The sequence below is a fragment of the Girardinichthys multiradiatus genome, chromosome 17 (genome assembly GCF_021462225.1).
Source record: "Girardinichthys multiradiatus isolate DD_20200921_A chromosome 17, DD_fGirMul_XY1, whole genome shotgun sequence".
Taxonomy (NCBI): Eukaryota; Metazoa; Chordata; class Actinopteri; order Cyprinodontiformes; family Goodeidae; genus Girardinichthys; species Girardinichthys multiradiatus.
In genome coordinates this window covers 25188156-25210528 of record NC_061809.1, presented here as the reverse complement: position 1 = coordinate 25210528, position 22373 = coordinate 25188156, and the positions used below count along the sequence as shown (strand labels likewise).

Here is a 22373-nt window from a genome sequence, read left to right as displayed (position 1 = left end):
AGATTTACCTTCTCTCCTGGGCCATCCAAGTCCCCAGATGTAAACACTAAAGAAAAACCTTTGGGGTGAGCTAAAGAGAAGAGCATCTAGGAGAGGACCTAGGACTCTGGTTGATGTGGAGATATTCCACAAAGAGGAATGATCAAAGATCTTTCTCTCTGCTTTCCTGCTGGCAACAGGTAATAGTGTTACCAGCAAGGCTGCCAATAAGTGTGGTACACATAATATTCTGTTTTCTGCACTGAATAAATCTGCTCAAATTAAAAGTCTGAAAAAAAGAAAATCAATGTAATAATGTTAGAAATGTTATAATGCTGCAATATCTACTCTGTGAGCAAATGTATTTTAAAGTTTTCATTCGGTTTTTATTTTTTAATAATTGAGGACCCGCTAAACGCCTAGTCTTTCCTGTGGATGCAAAACAACAAAAGCCTTCTCCCCCTTTCTTCAACTGATTGTTTTTAATATAAAATGCTGGGAATAATTCAGCTGCTGAAGAGTGAGCAAACACCACTGAGTTAAAAATAAATAAAAATGATGTATTTCATGCAACCTTGTTTCACATGAGCACAATTACTCTGGCTCTAATAAAAGCTACAGCTGGGTACATCTTACTGGATAAATTAGGGGAGTTTTTGCAGATACTAAAGCGAGAAGCCAAATCTTTTGGGAATTAATCTATTGCCTTCTTTAAAATAATGATGTTTGCAGAAAAAAAACCTACTATTTTATTTCACAATAATGCACAGCCACTTTCTGTTTTAAAAGTGTTTAAGGCTTTTGAATTCGTAATTTGCATAAGGTACCACCACATGTAGCATAAAAAAACATCTCTTATGTGAATCATAATAGGTCTAGATCATAATTACCAGTAGTTTAAGGAATTCAAAAACAAATACATTAAGATATTTTTCTGCTTTTCACCTCAAAGCCTCCTCCCTGTCTGTTATAATCAAACCCATCCAGTTAAAGAGAGAGATGCTGAGAGCTTTGAGCGATGCTCACCGGCCCTGTCAGATGTAATATTCTCTGAACCTCACTGAGTTTGCTGATGGATGAAAATGACCCGGCAGAGAAAATCTCACCTGCACGGCAATTTAACACCTTCTGTTTGACTGAAGGGGGGAACAGGGCTGATAATAAAGAGATAGTTTAAAAAGCACCGAGCCCAAAACACTGCAGGGCCTGTAGCTCATGGAGTTATTTATTTCCCCTTCATCAGGAAACATGGGGATAATCCGCCAAGAATTATTGCAATGCATTAATAAAGACAGACAAAAGGAAAGTCTAATGTGGAAACTGAATTTGCAATAAAAGGTGGTGCATTATCTCCCTGTCTTATGTTTCCAATCATCATTTGTTGGAATATGTGGTAACTTGGCCACACCAAGTTTGGTACCTGACATTTTGTACTTTCTGAGATTTTTAACAGATTTTATGCCCATGCTAAAATCATCCTACTGTTTTGGGCTTCATAATTAGTGGCCGGTACTGGACCGTCCACTTAACAGAACAGAACAGAAGTGTCCTTTAACCTGGGAAAATTCAGTTGTACCAGCAACAAAGTGACAGGTAAATAGAAGCATGCTGATTCACAAAAGGTAAAATATAATTAACAAAAATAAGAAATAGGCTTCATGCATGGGGTGCCAGAGTTTCTCCCACCACTTGTATTGGGTCAAGGGGTTATCCTAGCACAGAGCTGGCCTTCCTGATGGGCTTATCTAACCATTTCCTCTCAACTGTAGATAAACTGCTGCTGCAGCATACTACACCATTGAAGATGCCTTATTAACCTGTGGCTGTTTGGACAACTGTTCACAGCCCCGATTTTTGATGGCACTGACAATTATACTCTCATTCAGAAGGTGGCACCAAACACAGAACCAAGAGGAATGCATATCAAATCTTAGTACTAGCAGAGCACCTTTTTGGTGTTATGACCTGCTGCAAAGATGATTTATAACCAGACACTAACCTATGGCTGCGTTCCAGAGCAATCTCAGCCCACTCCTCATGCAGAAAGGGCTCCAGTTCATTAATATTCTTAGGTTTGCATGCTAAAACCTCCGTTGACCACTCTAGCTTCATCCAGGTTGTCTTCTAAAACTAGTCCTGTTGGACTTTGAGATATGCTTGAGGTCAATGTCCTGTTTGAAGGTCCAATGATGCCCAAACCTCAGCTTCCTGATATTTCTCTCAGGATTTCTATCACTAAGCCACTGCCATGTCTTAATGTAAGGAGGGAGTTCCTTTCAGTGCATGGAAAGTACTTACTGTGGAAAGTGGCATTTAGTGTAAAATTTTGATAAAATCTTTGTAATATTAGATTTATTTAACTTTATAACTGGTCTTGTGTAATTTCTTTATTGCAAACACCAGAATAAATTTGAACTTTGCAATAAAAACCATTTGCAGAGACGGTTGAATCATTTTCAGAAATTCTTTGTGCCTAAAGGAACCCTAAGGGAATGACCTGAAGGGTCATTCAGCATGACAGTCTCCTAGACCAGTGACGTAGCACTCTGACAACCAAAGGAAACCTGTGGCAAATATCGAGCAGTGTTCGAAATTTGTAGACAAATGTGCAGTATGACAACTATGGTCTTATTTTCCTCCTTGGCCTCTTTCTCTCTTTTCAGGGCTCAACTCTAATGATAGTAGGAAAAATACTATGAATACAAGCGTGTGAACAAGAGCTAGGCCACATGGAAGCAGCTGTCAGACAAACGAGAGAATCAGTGAAGGTCATAAACTGCAAAATCTACTTTTCCACAGGACCAAGATAATTAATTTTTAAAATATGCTAAATAAATGCGACCAAATTGTTAAAGAAAGAGTCAAAGCTATTTTTCCAGTTCTTATGATTCTTGTTCACGACTTGTTTTTTCTGTTATGCATTCTGGGAAATCAACGTCTTCATATTCACAACCCTGGGAAATCTCACAGGTTTCTGACTTAAAGTGAATTAGGTAGTGGATTAAGAAAAACAGAAGAAAAACAGGCTTCTAGTTTATCACGAAGTTCCAGGCGTATGCCCTGAACCTTGACCTAGCACTGACTGCTATTTTTTGTCCCCAAAATACTTTAGTTTGCAAACTCTTTATAAATTTGTTTGGTAAGAATCTGTACACTTTTTTTACTTTCCACCTGTTATAGACTAACACCTTTACTTGTCCCTTTAGGGGCTGAAAAATTTTTATTCCCTGACACCCTTTTGTTAAATGCTGAAAAGTATATATATGGGTAGTGAGTATAGTAATTAAAAACTGCCTCCTGGATGGTGATGATTAAATGAAAGTTCTGTATTCAGGTCACATAAGGAGACCACTGCAGACAGAAAGACATGGAAAGAAACCCTTGCAACATATTGAACCAATACAACAACTCATATGTACACACATGCTACTTTTTACATCATCCATCATCATGTATCGAGACCCTTTGCACATCTTAGTGATTTTGCAGAATTGACATAGTATGATAGGCTTTTTGATGCCAGTGGTGCTGATGCATTGCAAGTGGATGTAATAACGAAGGAAATCAATAGCTAGACAGCTGAGTCTGATTAACAGTTAGCTGTTCTCGCATGATAATGATCCTAAACGCACATCAAAACTGGTTTAGGAATGGAAAAAGTATATCCTACTGAAAGAAAGCAGCACAGGAGACGTCCAACACTATAACATCACCTGTTGCAATAGTCCTGTGAATATATTTAATGGTAAGATAAGCTTAAGTCCTGATCCAACAGTTGTGTTAAAAGCATGCATAAAATTGGTAAATTTATTTTTATTTTTATTCATTGAGGTTAGTTTGCTTATTTTTAGGAAGTGTTTCATCTGTCATCCACAAGAGAGTGCTTCATACAATGAAACATGAGTGTTCCTGAAAGAGATGTTTTCTATGTCCCAGAGATGAATGTGTTTTGATGTGCAACGTGCAAGTCCACCCCACAACTACAGCAAAATACCTTGTGAGGGTGCTGGCTGACATTCTGAGGAAATAGGGGGAAGCTTGCAAGCCTGAGTGGATTGCTCCAAATAAGTATGGCAGTGGCAGCATCATGCTGTGGGTAGGTTTGCTGCTTGAAGCAATTTTGAATTGCATAAAGCCAAGGAATAATGGAAATTTGTAGCTGCTCATATGGACAAGCCAACAGATTTTTCAACAATGATTGAGCTGTTTGGCCACAATACCTAAAAACTTGTTAGCAGGAGTCAAGGTGAGGCTTTCAGAACTAAGAACATTGTACTAGCTGTTACGCATAGTGGTGGCAGTATTATGGGATGGGACTGTTTTGCTGCCAGGGACACAATAACAAAAGAGGAGCACCTCCTAATTCTTCAAATTCAACTCAAATCAACAGCTAAAAGCCTGAAACTCGGATGCCATTAAATGTTTAAAAGTCAGATCAGGAGCTTGCCAATGGCTACAAAAACTAGTGTCTTTGCAACATGCAATAAAGGTTTAGTCTGATTTGGACATTTATAAAAATTTTAATGACTCAGTTTTAAAAAAAGCTGAAAGAAGAAAACTCTTTGTGACGGGTATCAACTCACACTGACAGCTAATTTTACATTGATAACACACACACACACACACACACATGGATCCCTGCTCCAATCTCCAGGCCTCAGGCGTGCTCTGCTGTGGATGTTCTCAAAATACACCCATCAATCATGTCGCAGACAGCTACGCCTGCACCTCCAAACCGAGTGGTGCAGGAGCCTCAAGGTGAAGGAGGGCGCCGCGCCTCTACGTTTATAATAACTCACCTGTAGGACTGCACACACCCGCTGTGTACCCTAAAAAACTTCCTGCATTCCAGATAAAATAGGGGGAACAAAAAATCAATCTCTAAAGCCCTACAGAGTTGCCTGAAAGGACGGCTGAGTTAACAGGAGAGATGGCCTTTCCTTGACTAGAGGAGATTTGCCTCCAACTACAGGACAGATGCAGCTATGAACGGAAAATACATACACACTGCAGATATGAGAAGAGATAGAAAAATGGGTTAAACACAAGCTCTGCTGTTTTCCCAGGAGGGAATAAAGAAGAAGAAAGTGTGAGCCCACCGTTTGTCGGTGTGATATGGTTAATAACTTTGTCGCTTCGCCGGCGAAGCTCCTCACATGATCGGAATGTAATTACAAGCCGCTCTATATGCAGACATGTGATGTCTGCGGGGGATTCGTGGAAGCGAAAGACAAAAGAGCTCTGTAATACGATTAACATCCTTCAAACCTGAGCATCATCTGAGTTATAATCCCCCCTCCCTGTCAGTGTTCATTCACACTGCGTCTGTGTCAAACTCAGAGCGCTAACCTTCTGCAGAAAGAGCGCACTTATGAAACATGAAGAAACAAAGACAAACAAACTCTGAAAGAGTAATTATCGGTTTGATCTTTCCAACCAGCAGTAGTGTGTAAAAGTACAAATTCAATCAATTGTTCACATTGTGTGATGCTACAATCACAAACTTCACTGTATTAGAATGGTTTAAATAAATTGTACATAAGGAAAAACATAATGATACAGAAAATCAAACAACAGAGGTAATTAAAAAAAATAAAGAATAGAATGATGGATAAGAAAACGAAAGGAAAATTGGACCGAAAATTTAACTAATAATGTTTAGATAACACATTCAAAGGCTACTCTCATGATTTAAAGCTATTTAGGGTTTCAGCGCTTTTACAGTTTTCTGGGAGTTTATTCCAAATTAGTGGAGCATAAGAACTAAAAGCTGCTTCTCCAGTAGATTTGAGCCAGAAGACCTGAGAGGTCTGGGTGGTTGATACACTGACAACAAGTCTGTAATGTATTTTGGTGCTAAGCCATTCAGTGATTTATAGACTAAAAGAAGTATTTTAAAGTCTATTCTCTGACCTACAGGGAGCAAGTGTAGGGACTTTAGAACCGGGCTGATGTGCTCCACTTTCTTAGTTCTAGTGAGGACGCGGGCAGCAGCGTTCTGGATCAACTGCAGCTGTCTGATCGACTTTTTAGGCAGACCTGTGGAGACACTTTTGCAGTAATCAATTCTACTAAAGATGAACGCATGAATTAGTTTTTCAAGGTCCTGCTGAGACATTAGTCCTTTAATCCTGGAGATGTTCTTTAGGTGATAGAAGGCCGACCATGTTACTGTCTTTATGTGGCTCTGAAGGTTCAGGTCTGAGTCCATCACTACACCCAGGTATCGAGCCTGACTGGTGGTTTCTAGCTGTATTAACTGAAGCTGCTAACTTTTAAACGCTCTTCCTTTTGTCCAAAGATTATTACTTCAGTTTTGTTTTGATTCAGCTGAAATAAATTTTGGCCCATCCATGCATTGATTTCTTCTAAGCATTTACCCAGCGCTTGAATGGGTTCATGGTCACCTGGTGACATCGTAACGTATAGCTGTGTGTTGTCTGCATAGTTATGATAACTTACATTGTTGTTTATTAAAGTCTGAGTTAGGGGGAGCATGTAGATATTGAATAGGAGGGGCCCTAAGATGGACCCTTGGGGAACGCCACGTGATTTTTGTGGTCTCTGATGTAAAGTTACCTACTGACACAAAAACGTCCCTGTCCTTCAAGTAGGATTTAAGTTTAGGATTTAATTAAGACCCCTTTAATCTGATACCTCTAAATAAAAGATTTTCCAGTCCAATCACTTAGCAAACAGAGTCCACTGGTGTGTAATTCAGTCTCCGTATAAATCCAACTGTTCTGTTAAGGCCTCAAAGGTTTGTCAGAAAACATTACTGAACAGACAGCGAACGCAGCAGACAGGTCAGGTAAAAAGTTGTGGAGAGGTTTTAAGCAGGGTTAGAATATAAAAACAATATCCTCAAGCTCTGAACATCTCACAGAGTTCTGTTCAATCCATCATCTGAAAATAGAAAGAGGGTGGCACAACTGCAGACCAGTTAAGACACAAGCTGAGCAAGAAGAGCATGCGTTGGAGAAGCAGCCAAGAACCCCATGGTAATTCTGGAGGAGTTGCAGAATTGCACAGCTCAGGTGGGAGAATCCATTGACAGGGCAAATATTAGTCACACACCCCACAAATCTGGCCTTAATAGAGTAGAGTGGCAAGAAGAAAGCCGTTGTCCTGTTTACAGTTTGCCACAAGCCATCCAGGGGACTCAGAAAAATGTGGAAGAAGGTGCTCTGATCAGATGAGACCATAACTGAACTCTTTGGCCTCTTTGCACGTGTTATGTGCAGCAGAAAGCTAACACTACACATGACTTTAAACGCATCTAAACATGGGAAAAAAATGAAGGTGGCAGCATCATGCTGTGGAAAAGTAGAGACAGAGAAGCTAGTCAGAGTTGATTAAAAGCTTATCAGAGGCTACAAAATACTTGAGACTGGGGCTGAAGTTCATCTTCGAGCAGAACAACAACCCTAAACATACACCCAGAACTACAGTGGGATGCTTTAGATCAAAGCATGTTTATGGGTTAGTCACAGTCCAGACCATAATTCAGTTGGGAATCTCTGACAAAACTTGATATTAAATCTCCACACCGTCTCAATCGAGTCTGAATGATCATGAGCTATTTTGCAAAGACGTGAGGGAAACTGGGCTAAATGCAAAGGCAAGGCACATCTTAATCATTATCCTCTAGACTGCATAAAAATGCAATACTTTGCATTTGTCCAACACATGAACTCCAGATAAGATACAAAGTTTGGGGCTGTAACATGACAGAAGGTGGAAAGCTGGAAGATGTAAAAATGCTCTCTGCAACACACTGTATGTTTGAATACGTTAGGAGAAAAAGGAGCAGAACTTGTACAGAATAAAGCAACTCCTGTGGTTCTTTTCTCCCAGCCAGCAAATATTTGCTATAACAGTAAGTAAAAAAGGGGGAAATTAAAGAGCCTGTCCTACTTCCTTTCTTCTAAAACAAAAAACAGGAGAGACAGGAGGCGGGGAAGGTGGCAAAGAGAAGAGGACAAAGATAGATCTGGAGATAGAAAGAGGAGGTGAGAAAACATAATGGCAGAGAGTCTGAAAGAGATTTATATAGTGAGTTATGCAACTAAAAGGCGCCTGTGATATCAACTGCTCGGTCTTCACTGGAGCCGATGTAGCTTTGAAAAAAAATAAACCCATCGTACGTCATCTCTCAGCGCGCTTTGACAGGATCTGGTGTTTAGGTCGCGGCAGACTTCAAACATAACAGAGAACAACTTGTTTACCTAACCAAAGGTGACATCGTTTACTTCTGGTGCTGCAGTTTATGTAAAATCCAGAACATTATAATTTTCACTTCAGAGACTTTCATCTGACAGGTGATATTAGAGCTTACTTTCATGCTGACGTTATATTAAAATCCTATTTCTTTAATATGAAGCTACAAAAAAGTGAGGCAAAGCTCATAAAGAGCAACCATAAAACTGATTTGTGCAAACTTCCAGGGAACCAAACTTGCAATTATTCCTTACATTATTTTTAAAAGTGGATAATTAATTTTAAAATTTAAGAACAGCCTTTTGAATCAGGCACACTAAAATCAGGAAGCACTTCCATATATGGAAGATGACGTTGAGTCACACCTGTGTCCCTTGGACATACAAAAAATGCTCGTTTAAACAGTTTTTGGTCAAAAGTTTAACACAAAAAAACCCCAAAACAAACAAAAACAATACTGAATTTTTTGGTGGTTTTGTCCAAGCCTGGTTGTTTAAAAAAAAAAAAATTGGCAGGGATGTTGATTCTGATTCAAGTTAATCTTTTTGGGCAAAAACGACAAAATGTGTATTTCTTTCCTTTCCATATATGGAAATTGACAGATTTATAGTGAATAAAAAATATCCTCTCCAGAGTGAAAGAGAAAAAAACCCATAAAATGTTAAAAAGGATTACAAAAAATGTATTCAAACACAATATACAAATCACATTGCTGTAGTAGTGTTTTCAGAAAGTGATTTTACAATGAAGTTTAAGGCACAAAAATATGCTAAAGAGACACAGATTGCTCGTTTTAGATTAAAAGGCATATGAAAGACAGTGGAACAATTTTGCATTGTCAAACTGTATGGCATTTGCATCAACACATCTAAAGGTATGCAAAAATAAAAAATTCAAAAACAAAAAGTCAAGGTACCCTCTAGGTATTTTACATAAAAACGGATGTCAAACGTGAGCAAGGTCTCTTAAATCCCTGTTTCTTTATTCTTCAAATGTAAATTCACCCATTGGTGATACACTGGGTTTTAATAGTAGTAGAAAGTGGATTATCATCAGCATGGTAAATATGGCAACAGAAAAACTCTGTTCTCCTGCTAACTGTAGAATATTTAAATCTGCATCTCTTACAATGTCCTTTAATCAGCTTGTTCCTTTAGATAAAAAATGATATAAAGGAATAAAGCACAAATAAAACAAGGCCAAGAACACAACCTTGTGGACCTCCATGCTTAAGATTGTCTGAAGATTGTCTACCGAACATTTTAGGGTCTGGAGTGAGAGCACATCATATGATTCAACTCTGTTGATTTTCCTGCACATGAATACATTAAAGACTCTCAGCCAGTTCCAAAGAAAAACTCCAAAAGTCCAAATACAACTATTGAACAAGCTGAATGTCTTGTTCCTTTGAAGAAAACCGAAAAAAACATATGGGATAGTTTACACGGCTTAAGTGACTGATCCATAAATTTAAGAGAAAATAAACAATAATAAAACATAAAAATTAGAAAAGAATAGCTTAAAAACAATAATTAAAGGAAATTAAAAGACTAAAAATAAGAACAGTCAACTGGAATTAAATCCAAGTTAAAAAGATGGGTCTACAAAAAGGACTTAAAATCTTTCAAGGTATTTGTCATCCTTACAGAAAGAGGAAGATTTTGGGAAAAGCAACAGAAAAAGCTCTCTAAAAGCAACGTCAAACTGAGTTCTGACCTCAAACGTCTTCTGGGATTATGCTTCTGTAAAAGCTTTGTTAGATAAGGAGTTGACCAACTGTTGAGACATTTAAAAACCAAAGTTAAAATCCTGAAACCAATCCTAAATTATAGGGGTAATCGTGAGCAGACCAGGCGCAGTGTTTTGGACCAGTTGCAGGTGATACAGGAGAGAGTTGTTCAAACCAGCATAGCGAGAGTTCCAGTTGTCCAGTCTAGCAATAATAAAAGTACTTATCACCCTGTCAAGGCCACTATAAGGTAAATAGTGGTTGATTTTCTTAATTAACCTCGGATGATAAAAGCCAGACTGGACTACTGCACTGACCTGTTTATCAAATTAAAAACTATTATGAAAGAAACTACAAAGTACCTGACAGGTGTAAATTAAGAGCTCAAAAGACCAATAGCATTGCTGTGTTCTGAAATAAGGTCCTTTTACTCAAAAACAATCACCTCTGTCTTATTTTGAAATGTAAGACATTAATCTCCAGGTTTTAAGCATTACTCAGCCTGTGTTTAATAGCTGAAATGTCTAAACATAGAGAACATGATTAAATAAAGGGAAATGGAACAAAAACCCTCAGAAATGAGTGAATGCAAAGATATGCACTAATTAAAGATACTGTTGGTGTAAACCTATTTTTCCCTTTACTTTTTCAATGCTAGTTAAAGGAGCCCTAATTTATCTGCAATTATGAGTCACTTTGCTTACACAACTTGAATCCATTTGTCACGGTGGGGTTTAGGGAAGGACCAACATGCAGGCAAGAGCTGGACAGCAGCATGTTAAAGGAAAGCTTCTTCTTTATTCAAAAGTCTTTTACAAAACGTATCAAAAACATAGCATAGTCGAAATCCTTAACGTTTACAAAAAGAAAGCAAAATCACTGCAGGTGTACAAAGGTGCCGAGCCAAAAAACTTACAAGAAGTCACTCTTCAGGAGCGGAGCATAAACAAAGCCTAGACGTGGTAGGGAACGGGGTAGAAACAGAAGGAACCAGCGAGGAACTAAGCACACAGAACAACTAATATACACAGAGCACCGAGAGGGGAACAAAGGGCAGGTAATCAAAGAAACAGGGAACAGGTGAAGCTAATACGAAGACTAAAGCATGGAGAAGGGACGAATAAACAATACAGTGAACAAAACTAAGCAAAACTATAGACAAAGATAAATAAAGCATAGAATCAAGAATAAACATGAACTGAAGGAAACTGAGAAACTGGAGGGAACACAACAACCTAAGAACTTAGCAAGATAGAAACCATAAGGAAACCCTGACTACAAAAGTAAACAAACCTAAACCAACACTGATAGAACAAAACTGAGAATGAAGCAGAGGAAACGAGGACTAGAATCAAGATGTAAACAATAACTAAAGCAGACCTAACATAATCAACACAGAGATACTAAATGAGAAACTAAACAAGAGAAACCAGGGAGACAAAGAACTATAATAATAATAATAATAATAATAATAAAACCATATCAAGAAACAGGAAAGCAACCACAAAAGGAACTAGGAGCGAAGGGAGAGAAAACAAACACTAGGAGGCAGGAAATAAACAAACAACCATGACTACAAAACCAAACTAAAGTCAAAACATAAAACCACAACAAAGTCCAAAGATGTCGTATCACGACACAATTAAAAGCGAATTCTAAGAAGACATTCATAGAAGTGTTTTATAATCCTTTAAGCTATGTAGACATATATTAACCGAGATAATGTAGTCCAACAAAGGATGAAATGATCGGTGAAAGTCTGATGAATCAGTCACGGCTCTCTCAATCCAGCTGAAGTCATATGGACCAAGCTCTTCATCATATATTGCTTGGTTCCTGCCTGATATAGATCTTAGAGATAAATGTTGAATTCTCTGTGTTCACTGCTGTACATCCTAACTATGCATGCCATTCTCCACATTAGAAAAGTCACTTTATGCATTTTCACCCTTCTCCTTTCAGCCTGTTGGCCGGTCACGCCTCACAGACTCCACCCTGCGATCCTTTTAGTGCTTATCGGTGCATAGCTATAGCTCAAATATAGACACACACACACACCTTCCCACCAATCAATATGAAATTTACAGAGGTAGCTACTTTATCTCTAACTGAGCTAAGCTCCCAGGGATGGCTGGTGCCACCAGGCTGTGCAAGCTTTTGACTTATTTTTCTTACATAACTTCATAAATATAAAAAGTGTGCTCTCCTCTGTACAAAACGCCCAGATTTTGTGATGGGTGAAATGGAACTATGATAAATGGACTGAAATTGGACTGGAAGGAGGCAAATATTAAATATGTTTATGTGAAAACAAACTCTTGTCTTCACCAAAAATAGGAGTTGCAAGATTGTTTTGCTAAAACATCCCAAAAACTCTGTGAAGCAAAGTGTTATGGTCTGAGAAAACTAACTTCATCACCAAAGCAACACCATACTCACAGAGAAAGCTGGTGGTGGCAGCAGCATTATGCTAGGGAATTACCTTTCCTTAGTCATAACTAGGGTTTCTATTGAGGTTAATGTTCTAATTACAAGTGAATTTTGACCAAACATTTTGCAGGTGTCTGCTAAAAAGCTGAAGATGAAGAGAGATTTCATTTTTTTGTATCACAATGAGTCCACATATACATCTAAATCAATAAAGAATGATCTAAGGTTTAGGTTTTGATTGGATTGGCCAGAGTCCAGAAATAAATCTAACAGAGGTTACCTAAACAAGGAATATCCTCACAAACTGACAGATTTGGAGAAGCTTTGCAGGATAGAGTGGACAAAATACCATGTCATGACATGGCGTGATGATAGACCACAAGAAAACTGAAAACTGTTATTGAATTAAAACTTTCTCATACACAGTATTAGCTTAAAGGTGTACACACTTATGTAACCCAGTCACTGGAGCTTTTTATTGTTACTCCAAACAGATTTGTTGGTTTTTCCAGGCGAAATGTCCAGAATATGTCACATTTTCTAACATTAGAGAAAACATATGATTTATTTATTTTAAAATGATTTATTAAACAAACTTTTTTAGCATGTAGACTGTGTATCTAATGCATGTCTGTTTTTTAAAGTTCTGATACGCAAAGTCATATAATTAAAAATAGTGCATAATTTTTTTTTTATTACATGTGTGCACTATGAAACACACAGACCTGCTATTGGAAAAGAAACAGACTTCTGTAGTTTTAGTACTTCTGTAAGATAATTCAATAAATAGGATTAAAAATAGAAATATGGAGCAGATTTAACAAGCCGTCTTGGTGAAAGGAAGAGTTTTAAATTTTCTGACAAGACCCTTTTCAGCCATCAAGCGAAGTTTATTTGCATAGGAGAAAAAAATAAAATAGTGTGCAACAAAAACATCTGAATAAAGTCAATAACAAACCCACTCATACTCACTTAAAATGAAAACCAATGGTTTCAGAAAGTTTAAGGGTGAATTGCCATTTACATCTGTGCTTGCTGCACATATTTGGGCCCTAAATTTGCATCAATTCTAACCCAAAAAACATTATAAAATAAAAACTAAATATTTTTCAACACCAACATGGCACAGACTTTTAAAACATTTGGCTCATTAGCCTTTAGTTGGATGTTAGCCTTGTCATAGCGTTCCCTCATAGCAATATATCATGTAAAATCCTTTGGCTTATTGGGTCTATGCTGCCACTGTCATTTTGCCATTTATTTTGCTTCTTTTAAGCGTTTCTGTTCCACTAAAACAAGTAAAGTACTTTAGCTTGATAGCTATTATTGGCAACACTATTTTCCAGCTTGTATAAACAAAATTACTGCATTTGCTTTTTCTTTATAGCTTTTTGAAAACTAAAACCTCAAGAAATGCTTGGCTCATTAGCCTGTCAATTCAACAGCTTTGATTATAGAGCAACATCCGCTCCCTTTTAGGTGTTTTTGTGACAAAACACCTAAAAGCATTTGGTACATTAATTATTAGTGACATGCTTACATCGTCAGTTTCCAAGGTTATCATTGCACTTACATTTTTATTTTTTTCTAGCTTTTTTAGAGAATAAAATTGATAAGTGTTTTGGATTATCAGGCATTAGTTTGTTGCCAACTTTATAATTTTGACAACTGTTGATTAAAGTGAAGTAATTTGCTTCATGTTTACCTTTTCTGTTCCAGTAAAACATGTAAAGACACTTGACCTGACAGCAACATTGTCATTTTGCCAGCTAATAAATACATGTAGAATTACAAGATGCCCATTTTTAGCGTTTTTCGTTACTAGCTAATAATTCAATGCTAAAATATTTATTTAACTACTTTTGATTGTAGTGAAGCCTTGCAGGGTATTTTACTACAAAAAGAACGAAAAGCGTTTGGCCTTTTTTAAGCTTTTTTTGACCAAAATATCTGTAAAAGCATAAAAGATGTTTGTTCGTATGTTTTACAACATTTGCTTTTTTATCTTAAGCTTTTTCCCACTAAAACCTGAAAAATATAAGCTTCTTTAGCTTTTGCCCAAAGGCTAATAATATCAGTTTGCCAGTCTATAGATTCAAGTGTAAAATGGCCTGTTTTAGATCATTTCAACCCTAAAACCTATCAAAACATTTGGCTTAATAGTTATCCAACAGTTATTTTGCCAGTTGGCATCTGTTGTGAATGTGTAAAGACAAGACGGGGACCTTGGGACAATTTAAAGGAAATAAAACTGAATTAGTCAGCAAAAAGAGGATTAAATACTAACAGGAGACAGACAAGATTTGTGTCCAACTCTTTCCAGAGCATACAAGAAACCTTGGTGTTTTTCTGGACTTGGAGCTACATTTTACCAACCATGTATGGGTCTGCTACTAAATCAGCATATGATCTTATTAATATCACCCTATTAAAGGGTTTTCTATCAAAAACAGGACACAGAAAAACTGATGAATGTCTTGGTTGGACTGTTTTAATGGTGTCTTCACTGGTCTCTGTAAAATAAAAATAAAAAATCAACCCGACAGCTGCATCTCATCCACAATGCTGCCGTCAGAGTCCTGACCAACACCAACAAATGCACCATATCACACGTTCTTAAATTACTGCACTGGATCCCTGTTTATAATGGGATGGCAGTTTTTGGTTCAACGTACGGCTGTTTTAAGCAGTTGTTGAAGTTTTTCAACTGGGAAATCTAAGTTGATGAAACACTCTGGATCAACAGCGGTTCTTATAAACATCAACAGTATCTTCAGAATTGGGGCGTTCTCAGTGGAAATAATGGGACTGGAAGTGGTGGAGATAAAAGGTTCAATCACATTTGGACTAATTCCTCATTGGTGTCTCTGTCTTTGTTTCTGTGTCATTTCATCATCCTGGAGATTTTTATCCTTTTCATGTCTAAGGAAGAGTTGGGGGTTTTACCAGCTACACAAGTATTTCTTTGGATAAATTGAAAGATAATCTATTTTTAAGTAAGGATAAAATTGCCTGCTTAATGTCATTACAAAACAGCAACATTCAATTTATTCAGCTCACATTATACCAATATATTATAAAGCCAGCTTTCGTTTGAAGAAATATCATTTTTACTAAGACATATGTCTTATTGGCTTATTTTGTTTGATTTTATGAGACAATAATGATGGATTAAAATCCACTTAATGAGGCTCTAAAGCAACAATTTTCTCTTGGCTGTCTCTATTTCCTCCTCCACTCCTATTTAGTATCAAAATCTCTTTCCTGCTCACAAATTAATCGAAAAATCTCATAAAGAAGACAATGCTTACACATTTATTAATGTTTCTGTAATTTTTGCTGCAATAATAGTTATCTGTCTCAGAGAGTGTGGGCAGTTAAAGGACACTTCAGATCCCCTCGGTTGAGGATAAAGAAGTCTTTTGTGACCTGCAGTCTCTCTGGACGCGGCTTCCGATTGACAACAACCGCTATCGCCACACATGGACATTATCAGTACATTAACTGCCTAAAAAAGCAACCATCCAACATGGAAATCAGCCCATATGATTTATAAAATATGAACCCAACAAAGACAGCTCATCCTGCTTTGAATTACACTAGCAGGAGCGGTTTAATTTAATAAAATGAATGCAGTTTTGCGGCCAACATCAATGAATGCGAGAAAGTGTGAAAAAGAACAAATCGTGGACATGCTGCACTCACCATCCTCTTTGCATTCCTCGGGTGCCTTTGCCTTCTTGGCGAGCCTTGGGTCCAACCACGATGTTGTCTTAGTGTTGTGGCTGTGAAGACAAGACAGAGAGGGAGTGAGGAGTGTGGTCGATGCTGAGAGAGAGGAGACCTGGAACAAAGCGAGAAGCGAGGTTGGTGGATTCTTAATACGGTTGATGAATCACTTCAGAGAGGAGAGATGAGATTCCCTTGAGAGTCTGGCTTCAAAACAGTGACAAGAGTTAACATAAACGCTTTCTGCGAACTAAAAAGTAATCATTATTTTTCAATTTGCTTACTGTCGCTCATTAGTAAGCAGAGGAGGAGGGGAAAATAAGCATGAGCGTTAAATAGATAGATCGATAAGGGTTGTGACTGAAAGAATGAGACCAGGCATTGGACTGACAATTTTTCTAAACCTAAAGAATAGAACTGGACTGAGGTCAGATAGGAAGAAATGCTGGTGAAACTTGATGCATCTACAAAGCTTCTGTGAACATCCAGAGATCACTGATCTTCTTTCATGGTGATTTGACAACAGCAGGAGGAGATGGAGGGCAGCAGAGGTGTGCTATGTGACAATAACAAAGCAAAGTGTGAAGATAGATGTGAAAACTGCAGTAATAAGGCTCACTCAAAACTTTTTACTGTGAATACAAAAATGTACACATTTTTTAGTCTATAGGATTAACACATACATTAACATATTACAGTATGAATACAAAGAACAATATAAAAAAAAAAATAGGAAAACAGCATCTTATCTTGCAGTTAAATGGCAATTAGAAATTGTCCCTTTGCTAGCTGAGTAATCCATGACCAACGTTTGCTCCCACAACCTCTAAAGAAAGGCATCTGGCATAAGTCTCACGCTTTTCCCCTTTCTCACTCTGCTCAAACAAAGCTCATGCCAAATGAGGAAAGTGGTTGTGCGACAGGAACTTCGTTTTCCCACAGGACTTACTGTAATTAGTCATTCTAGACTCAGTGGCAGTTTTGACAGTGAAAGGCAGGTTTCCTGATCCATGGGATCTTTTCATCGTTCTGTGGACAACAGAGGAAAATGCATGCTTGGAGCTATCCATTGTGCCAAAAGATGCGTGCAATTTTTGGCAAACAACTGCTCATTTTTCCTCACAGTTTTGGCTCAGCAGTGACACAAATATTGAGGCCCCCTAAAACCAGATTAAGGCCCACTACATCAAAGCAAGAATGGTGAGGATGTCTGCAGGGTCTAGGAAAGGATTTTAGGTGCTTATCAACAATGAAGTGTGCTGCCTACTTGTACCGGACCATTTGAGTTCCCAGACTGTTTCGAAAATGCAGAAAACGACATGGTGTGGTTGCGGTGGTTCTTTGTTGCTGCAGGAGCAGCCTGAAACCAGCAGTTATGTACAAGGTGTTCTGTCACTGCTCTGGCAACAGTCAAAAGGATCTCACCAAGCAGCTCAAATGAACAATCCATGTTCTCCATGCAAAAAGTCAACAAAATACGCTGGCAGTAATTTTAATATAATTTTACAATAGTCACAGCATGACTCATAAAAACAACTTCAGACATCAGCTTCTATCCTGGATAAATGAGTTGGTGTGAGAGTGAAAAGGCTCAGCTGGGCAGGAATATGTTCACAGATGAAGCATTAACAGGATAATCTCTATCCATAGCTATCAAGATTATTTATCCACCATCTTTTGCTTCATGTGCAAACTTTGTGGGAGTTTTTGTTGTAACATCTAATAGAAAATATTTCTGATTGGACACCTAAAACCATGAAGCTCCTTGCCTGGGCTGCTCGCTGAAAGTCTAAAATATTTATACATACTTTATAAGAACTGGCCTGTTTCTGATATTGAGGTTTTGGTGGTTTTAAAAAGTTAGGGTAAAGAAAAACGTTAAAATATCCCCTCATAACGTTTCTATGGTTAAAGGTCCTTTAATGAGTTGCTAAAAACAATTCTGGCATGACCTGAGTTGTATCTGTGCACTGCCTGCCAGCTGGCTAAAAAAGGCTAACATACTTTTCCCTTGATTACAAGGAGGATCTATTTGATTGTTTAGAAATATTTCCGGTCACACAAAATGGAAGCAGCCAGCAAACATCAATATTATACATTTACATTTTCTGTTTTAAATTATTTGATCCTGTGCATTGATATTTTTACTTAGATGTATCATACAATGAGAGTCTCTTATCAGTCCATGTAGAAAGGCCTTTATATACCTTTATAAATGAAGTCATTCTGTTGAAGTAGCTTGTTCTTTACACATTATCTGGATAAAACATGTTTATGTGTGGTGTGAGAAATATTGTGTTACAGGTCAGAAATTTCAAGTGGCTGTGATTTCTACACTGTCAAATATTGCAGTGGAAAGGACCTGTGAGGAGTTCCCAGGAGTTAAAACGTCCTTTGTGGCCAGGACATTTTATCCTTTACAAGAAGTCAAGTAAAATAACCAATCTCTCTGTTCTAGCAGAGTATGTATTGCCTTAAGGCAGTAAAGAAATAAGGAACATTGAAGCATAACTTAGTAACTAAAAAACCAAAACAAAGGGCTAAAAGATCATTACCTATTACATTAGCTAATTAGCATTGATTACTGATACTGCATTAAAATCAAAGAATATCAAAAACTAACTCAAACGCTGTACTGCTTCCAAATAAATGTTCATGGTAAATATGAACATATTAAAGCATACAGTTGTAACCTGCATCATTCTAACATCTCTAACAATATAGCACAGCATAGAAAATGTAGTTAAGTTTAAAGAGAACTATGCACGGATCAAACGACTTGATTTGCTGGGAAAAGGTTTTAATTTTCTCTAAAAATGGAACCTTTTACTTAACATTAGTATTTTTTGGATTTTGTAATAATATCTAGACAGTTGTGAATCTTTGAACACACACAGCTTAAGTAGCCTACTAAAGTAAGCTCTTAAAGTTATACATTTGCATTTTCCCCTTTTTCTCACATCTAAACAAATGATTTATACTAAAAAAAAGTCAAGACTAGAAATACAAACATATACAATATATTCCAGTTTTAATTCTACTTCTGTGTTCTCTATTGTATGTGACCGATAAATGTAACTGATGCTGGCGTTCAAAGGGCTATAAATAGAAGACCAAGTGAAGGATGGACGCACATTAAAGAAGAAAAATGCGGCATATGAAGCTCCACATTCAACATGGGGCCAAAATATGAGGCTCTTCCAGGTAAGCCCATGTTTTTGCTTTTTGTTTGATTCTTCTCCATCTGTCCTTCCTGTTTTCTGTCCTCCTCGTTCTTTGTTGACTCATTTCCCTTTCTATTCTTGTCATCTATTAATATTTATAAATAAAAAAATTACAGCCTCCATCACGTCCTTGTCCTCCCAGTCTATCTTTACTATTTTAAATTAGCATCACTTTTATCTCTTTAACTTTGTCAGTTCTTCTTTGCAGCTGCTTCAGTTTCAGGGCTGTAGATAAATACACTGATCTCATGTGGTGGCCAATCACAGATAAGCAACATCTTGGCAACCATGATAACCAAGCTACCACTTCAGGGGGCTAAGCAAATTAATTGGTAATGTCCTCGGTGGATGGGGGGAGCCCAAGAAGTCATCTCCACTGGGGGGAGGGATTAAAGGTTTGTTGCTGCGTTAAATGAACACGAGGAGTCAATATGTGACTGACTGCATAACAATACCACAATATAAGCAGCTTTTTAGGATCCAATCAAGTAATCTGAGTTTAGTAAAAAAAAATGAGCCTGATGAGAGAAATGACAAAATTTTTTATGACAGCAAAAACAATATGTCTGTTTGAACGTTAATGGTTCATGCATAAGAACCAAATGCACGTGGAATTCCCTCCCCACCAATTCAAAAGCACGCAGCAACTCCATTATTCTTGTGAAATAAAGACTCACCTATAGCTTTACTGAAGCTGTAAAGCTCTAACAACTGCAATGAGCTTTTACAGCATAGTTCAGCATTACACTGGATTTCTGGGGACCTTTAAATCCTTATTAAACCACAACGGATTCATTTATTTTGTTTCGATGCAACCATTTCTGCAAGAGCAGAGAGTAACATGCACAAAAAAAAAAAAAAACCTCAAAAGGACTATTAGAAAAGACCATTGACTTAGAGAATCTACAAAAAAAGTATTTATTGTGAAATGCAATTTGAAAATGAGCAACCTTTTTGTCCCTGTAGTATGTTAAAGTCCCTCCCTGCACATTTATCAGAACCCCTGGTAAAGATGTGCAAGAAGCTTTAAAATGAATCAATCTTAAATTATAGTAGCATAATTTCACACTGAAAAAAAATATATGGAAAAATCCATCGTCAAATTTGACTACATTTATTCAATTGGGAAAAAACTCTTCATAAAAATAAATTTTAACAAAATGATTTGTGCCACAGTTACTGTGCTCTGTAACATTCCGATAAAATACATGCAGCTATAATTTTTACTTTACCTTTTTACGTTGATCAGACAGCTTAAGAAGATTTAATTAGTAGTCCATGACCTCCTGACTGCCGGGGGATAACTATCATGTGACACAGGTATCAATTTCTCTTAGCCACTCTTCAAAATGGGAAAGACGAGAGCCCACGTCATACATGTAAGCTCGATGTGTGTTTGTCATCAGTCAGGAAATGGTGACTAGCTTAAATATTCACATATCTACAGTCAGAGCAATAATTGAAAACTGGAGGTGAGACAAAGCTGGAAGAGGACATAGATCCCAGATTTGTTAGAACAGCTGGAAAGGACCTGTACAAAAACCTTAATATAGTTTCCTTTTTTTAATTGCAGTGGCATAATGGCACACGGCAGACTTTTAATGCCATAGTTTAGTGAGAAATTTTTTTTTTTAACAAAAGTACCTGTGGTGTGAATCCTGGCACACCTAAGAAAGTCTGTAAAATAAATGTAACAAACATCTTGGAATAAACGCTTCATTCTTATGTTGGTCTGAGTAGCTAGGAACTGGGATCTCAAACAGCGGACCTTGGCTCTTAGCCACTCCTCAAAATGAAAAAGACAACAAAACATGTTGAAATTAGGTAGTGTTGATCTTCATAAGTCAAGACATGGCTAAAGGAAATAGTTACGGGACTAATATTTCCTGTATGTACAGCCAAAGAAATATGAAGACAAAGCGTATAATAACTGGAGCTGTGACAAACAAGTGGCACAAAGTTTGTTTTTTACCTATGCACAACAAGCGAAATGGTAATTGAGATTTCAAAAATATCAGAAGTTAGATATATTAGTTTGAGGATATTGTACACATCCTAAGCAGCGGGTGCCAAAAAAGCTGCTTCTTACAAATTTGAAACACAAGTTATAGAGCACAACATTTTTCCTCCACGTTAATAATGTAGATAACTGGATATTTATCCAAAGCTGCGAAAGATTGATCTCCTACTCTGCTCAATCTGTGGTGATCTTTTGTCAAAACTAAATAAAAGTAATAAATCCTGATTATAAGACAGAATGTCAACTATTTTACTGTGTTTTCTGTAGGTCATTACTGTTTACTAAAACTCTTGAGCCATCCCTCATTTTTATTATATTTTGCTTCCAATGAGTCAGACTTAGAGGCAAAAAAAAATTCATATCATTTTTTTGTGAGTTTGGACAGTGGATAAACGTCTCAGTAAAGCTTACACACGATGCATTATGTATGAAAAGTCTGTCTCAATAAATAAAATCTATTATTTTTATCAGTGTCTAATCTTTCAATGTAAATCTCTCTGAAACTGATTACTGAAATACACAGCAGGTAAAGTAAATATTTAACATGTCAAAGTTTTTCCAATGGGGCCAGATAAATAAAATTCACATCAGATATCGGCAACAAAACAAATAATCCACACATGCAAAGAAAGCCCAAACAAACTGGTTTGGAACTCTGGAAAAGTGTCGTTCTAGAGTACATAAAAAACGTACAATAAAGTCTATTCATACAGAAGCAAAATGTACACTTCAACTTTCACAAATATAAGCCTGTGGTTTAGCAGAACACTGAGTGCTTTTGAAAGATATTTAAAAGTTTTTACCCGTCATTGTTTTAAAGAAAAAAGGAAATTCTTTATGTGCTGAACAAAGAATCTCATGTATTTATCATAAAAACCTTTTCCTTTCATGAGATAAAAAATCCTTTGAGTTTAACTCCACAAGAGAATATGCCTCATAAAGAAAAACCCTGCAAACAGTAGAAGCTTGTGAACACTTGCATAATGATCATTATTTCTTTTACCTGCCACAGACCTCCCTATTGAAGTACATGAGTGTCAGT

General features: G+C 37.2%; 1 protein-coding gene across 8 annotated transcripts in view; it reads right to left on the bottom strand.

Moving 5' to 3' along the window:
- The window catches only part of magi2a (membrane associated guanylate kinase, WW and PDZ domain containing 2a), a 305513-nt gene that overhangs the window by 84268 nt on the left and 198872 nt on the right, over window positions 1–22373 (bottom strand). For all 8 annotated transcript variants that reach the window (XM_047389222.1, XM_047389220.1, XM_047389221.1 and 5 more), the window contains exon 6: window positions 16064–16143. In XM_047389222.1, the coding sequence (XP_047245178.1) occupies window positions 16064–16143 (80 nt within the window). The remainder of the gene's footprint in view (window positions 1–16063; window positions 16144–22373) is intronic.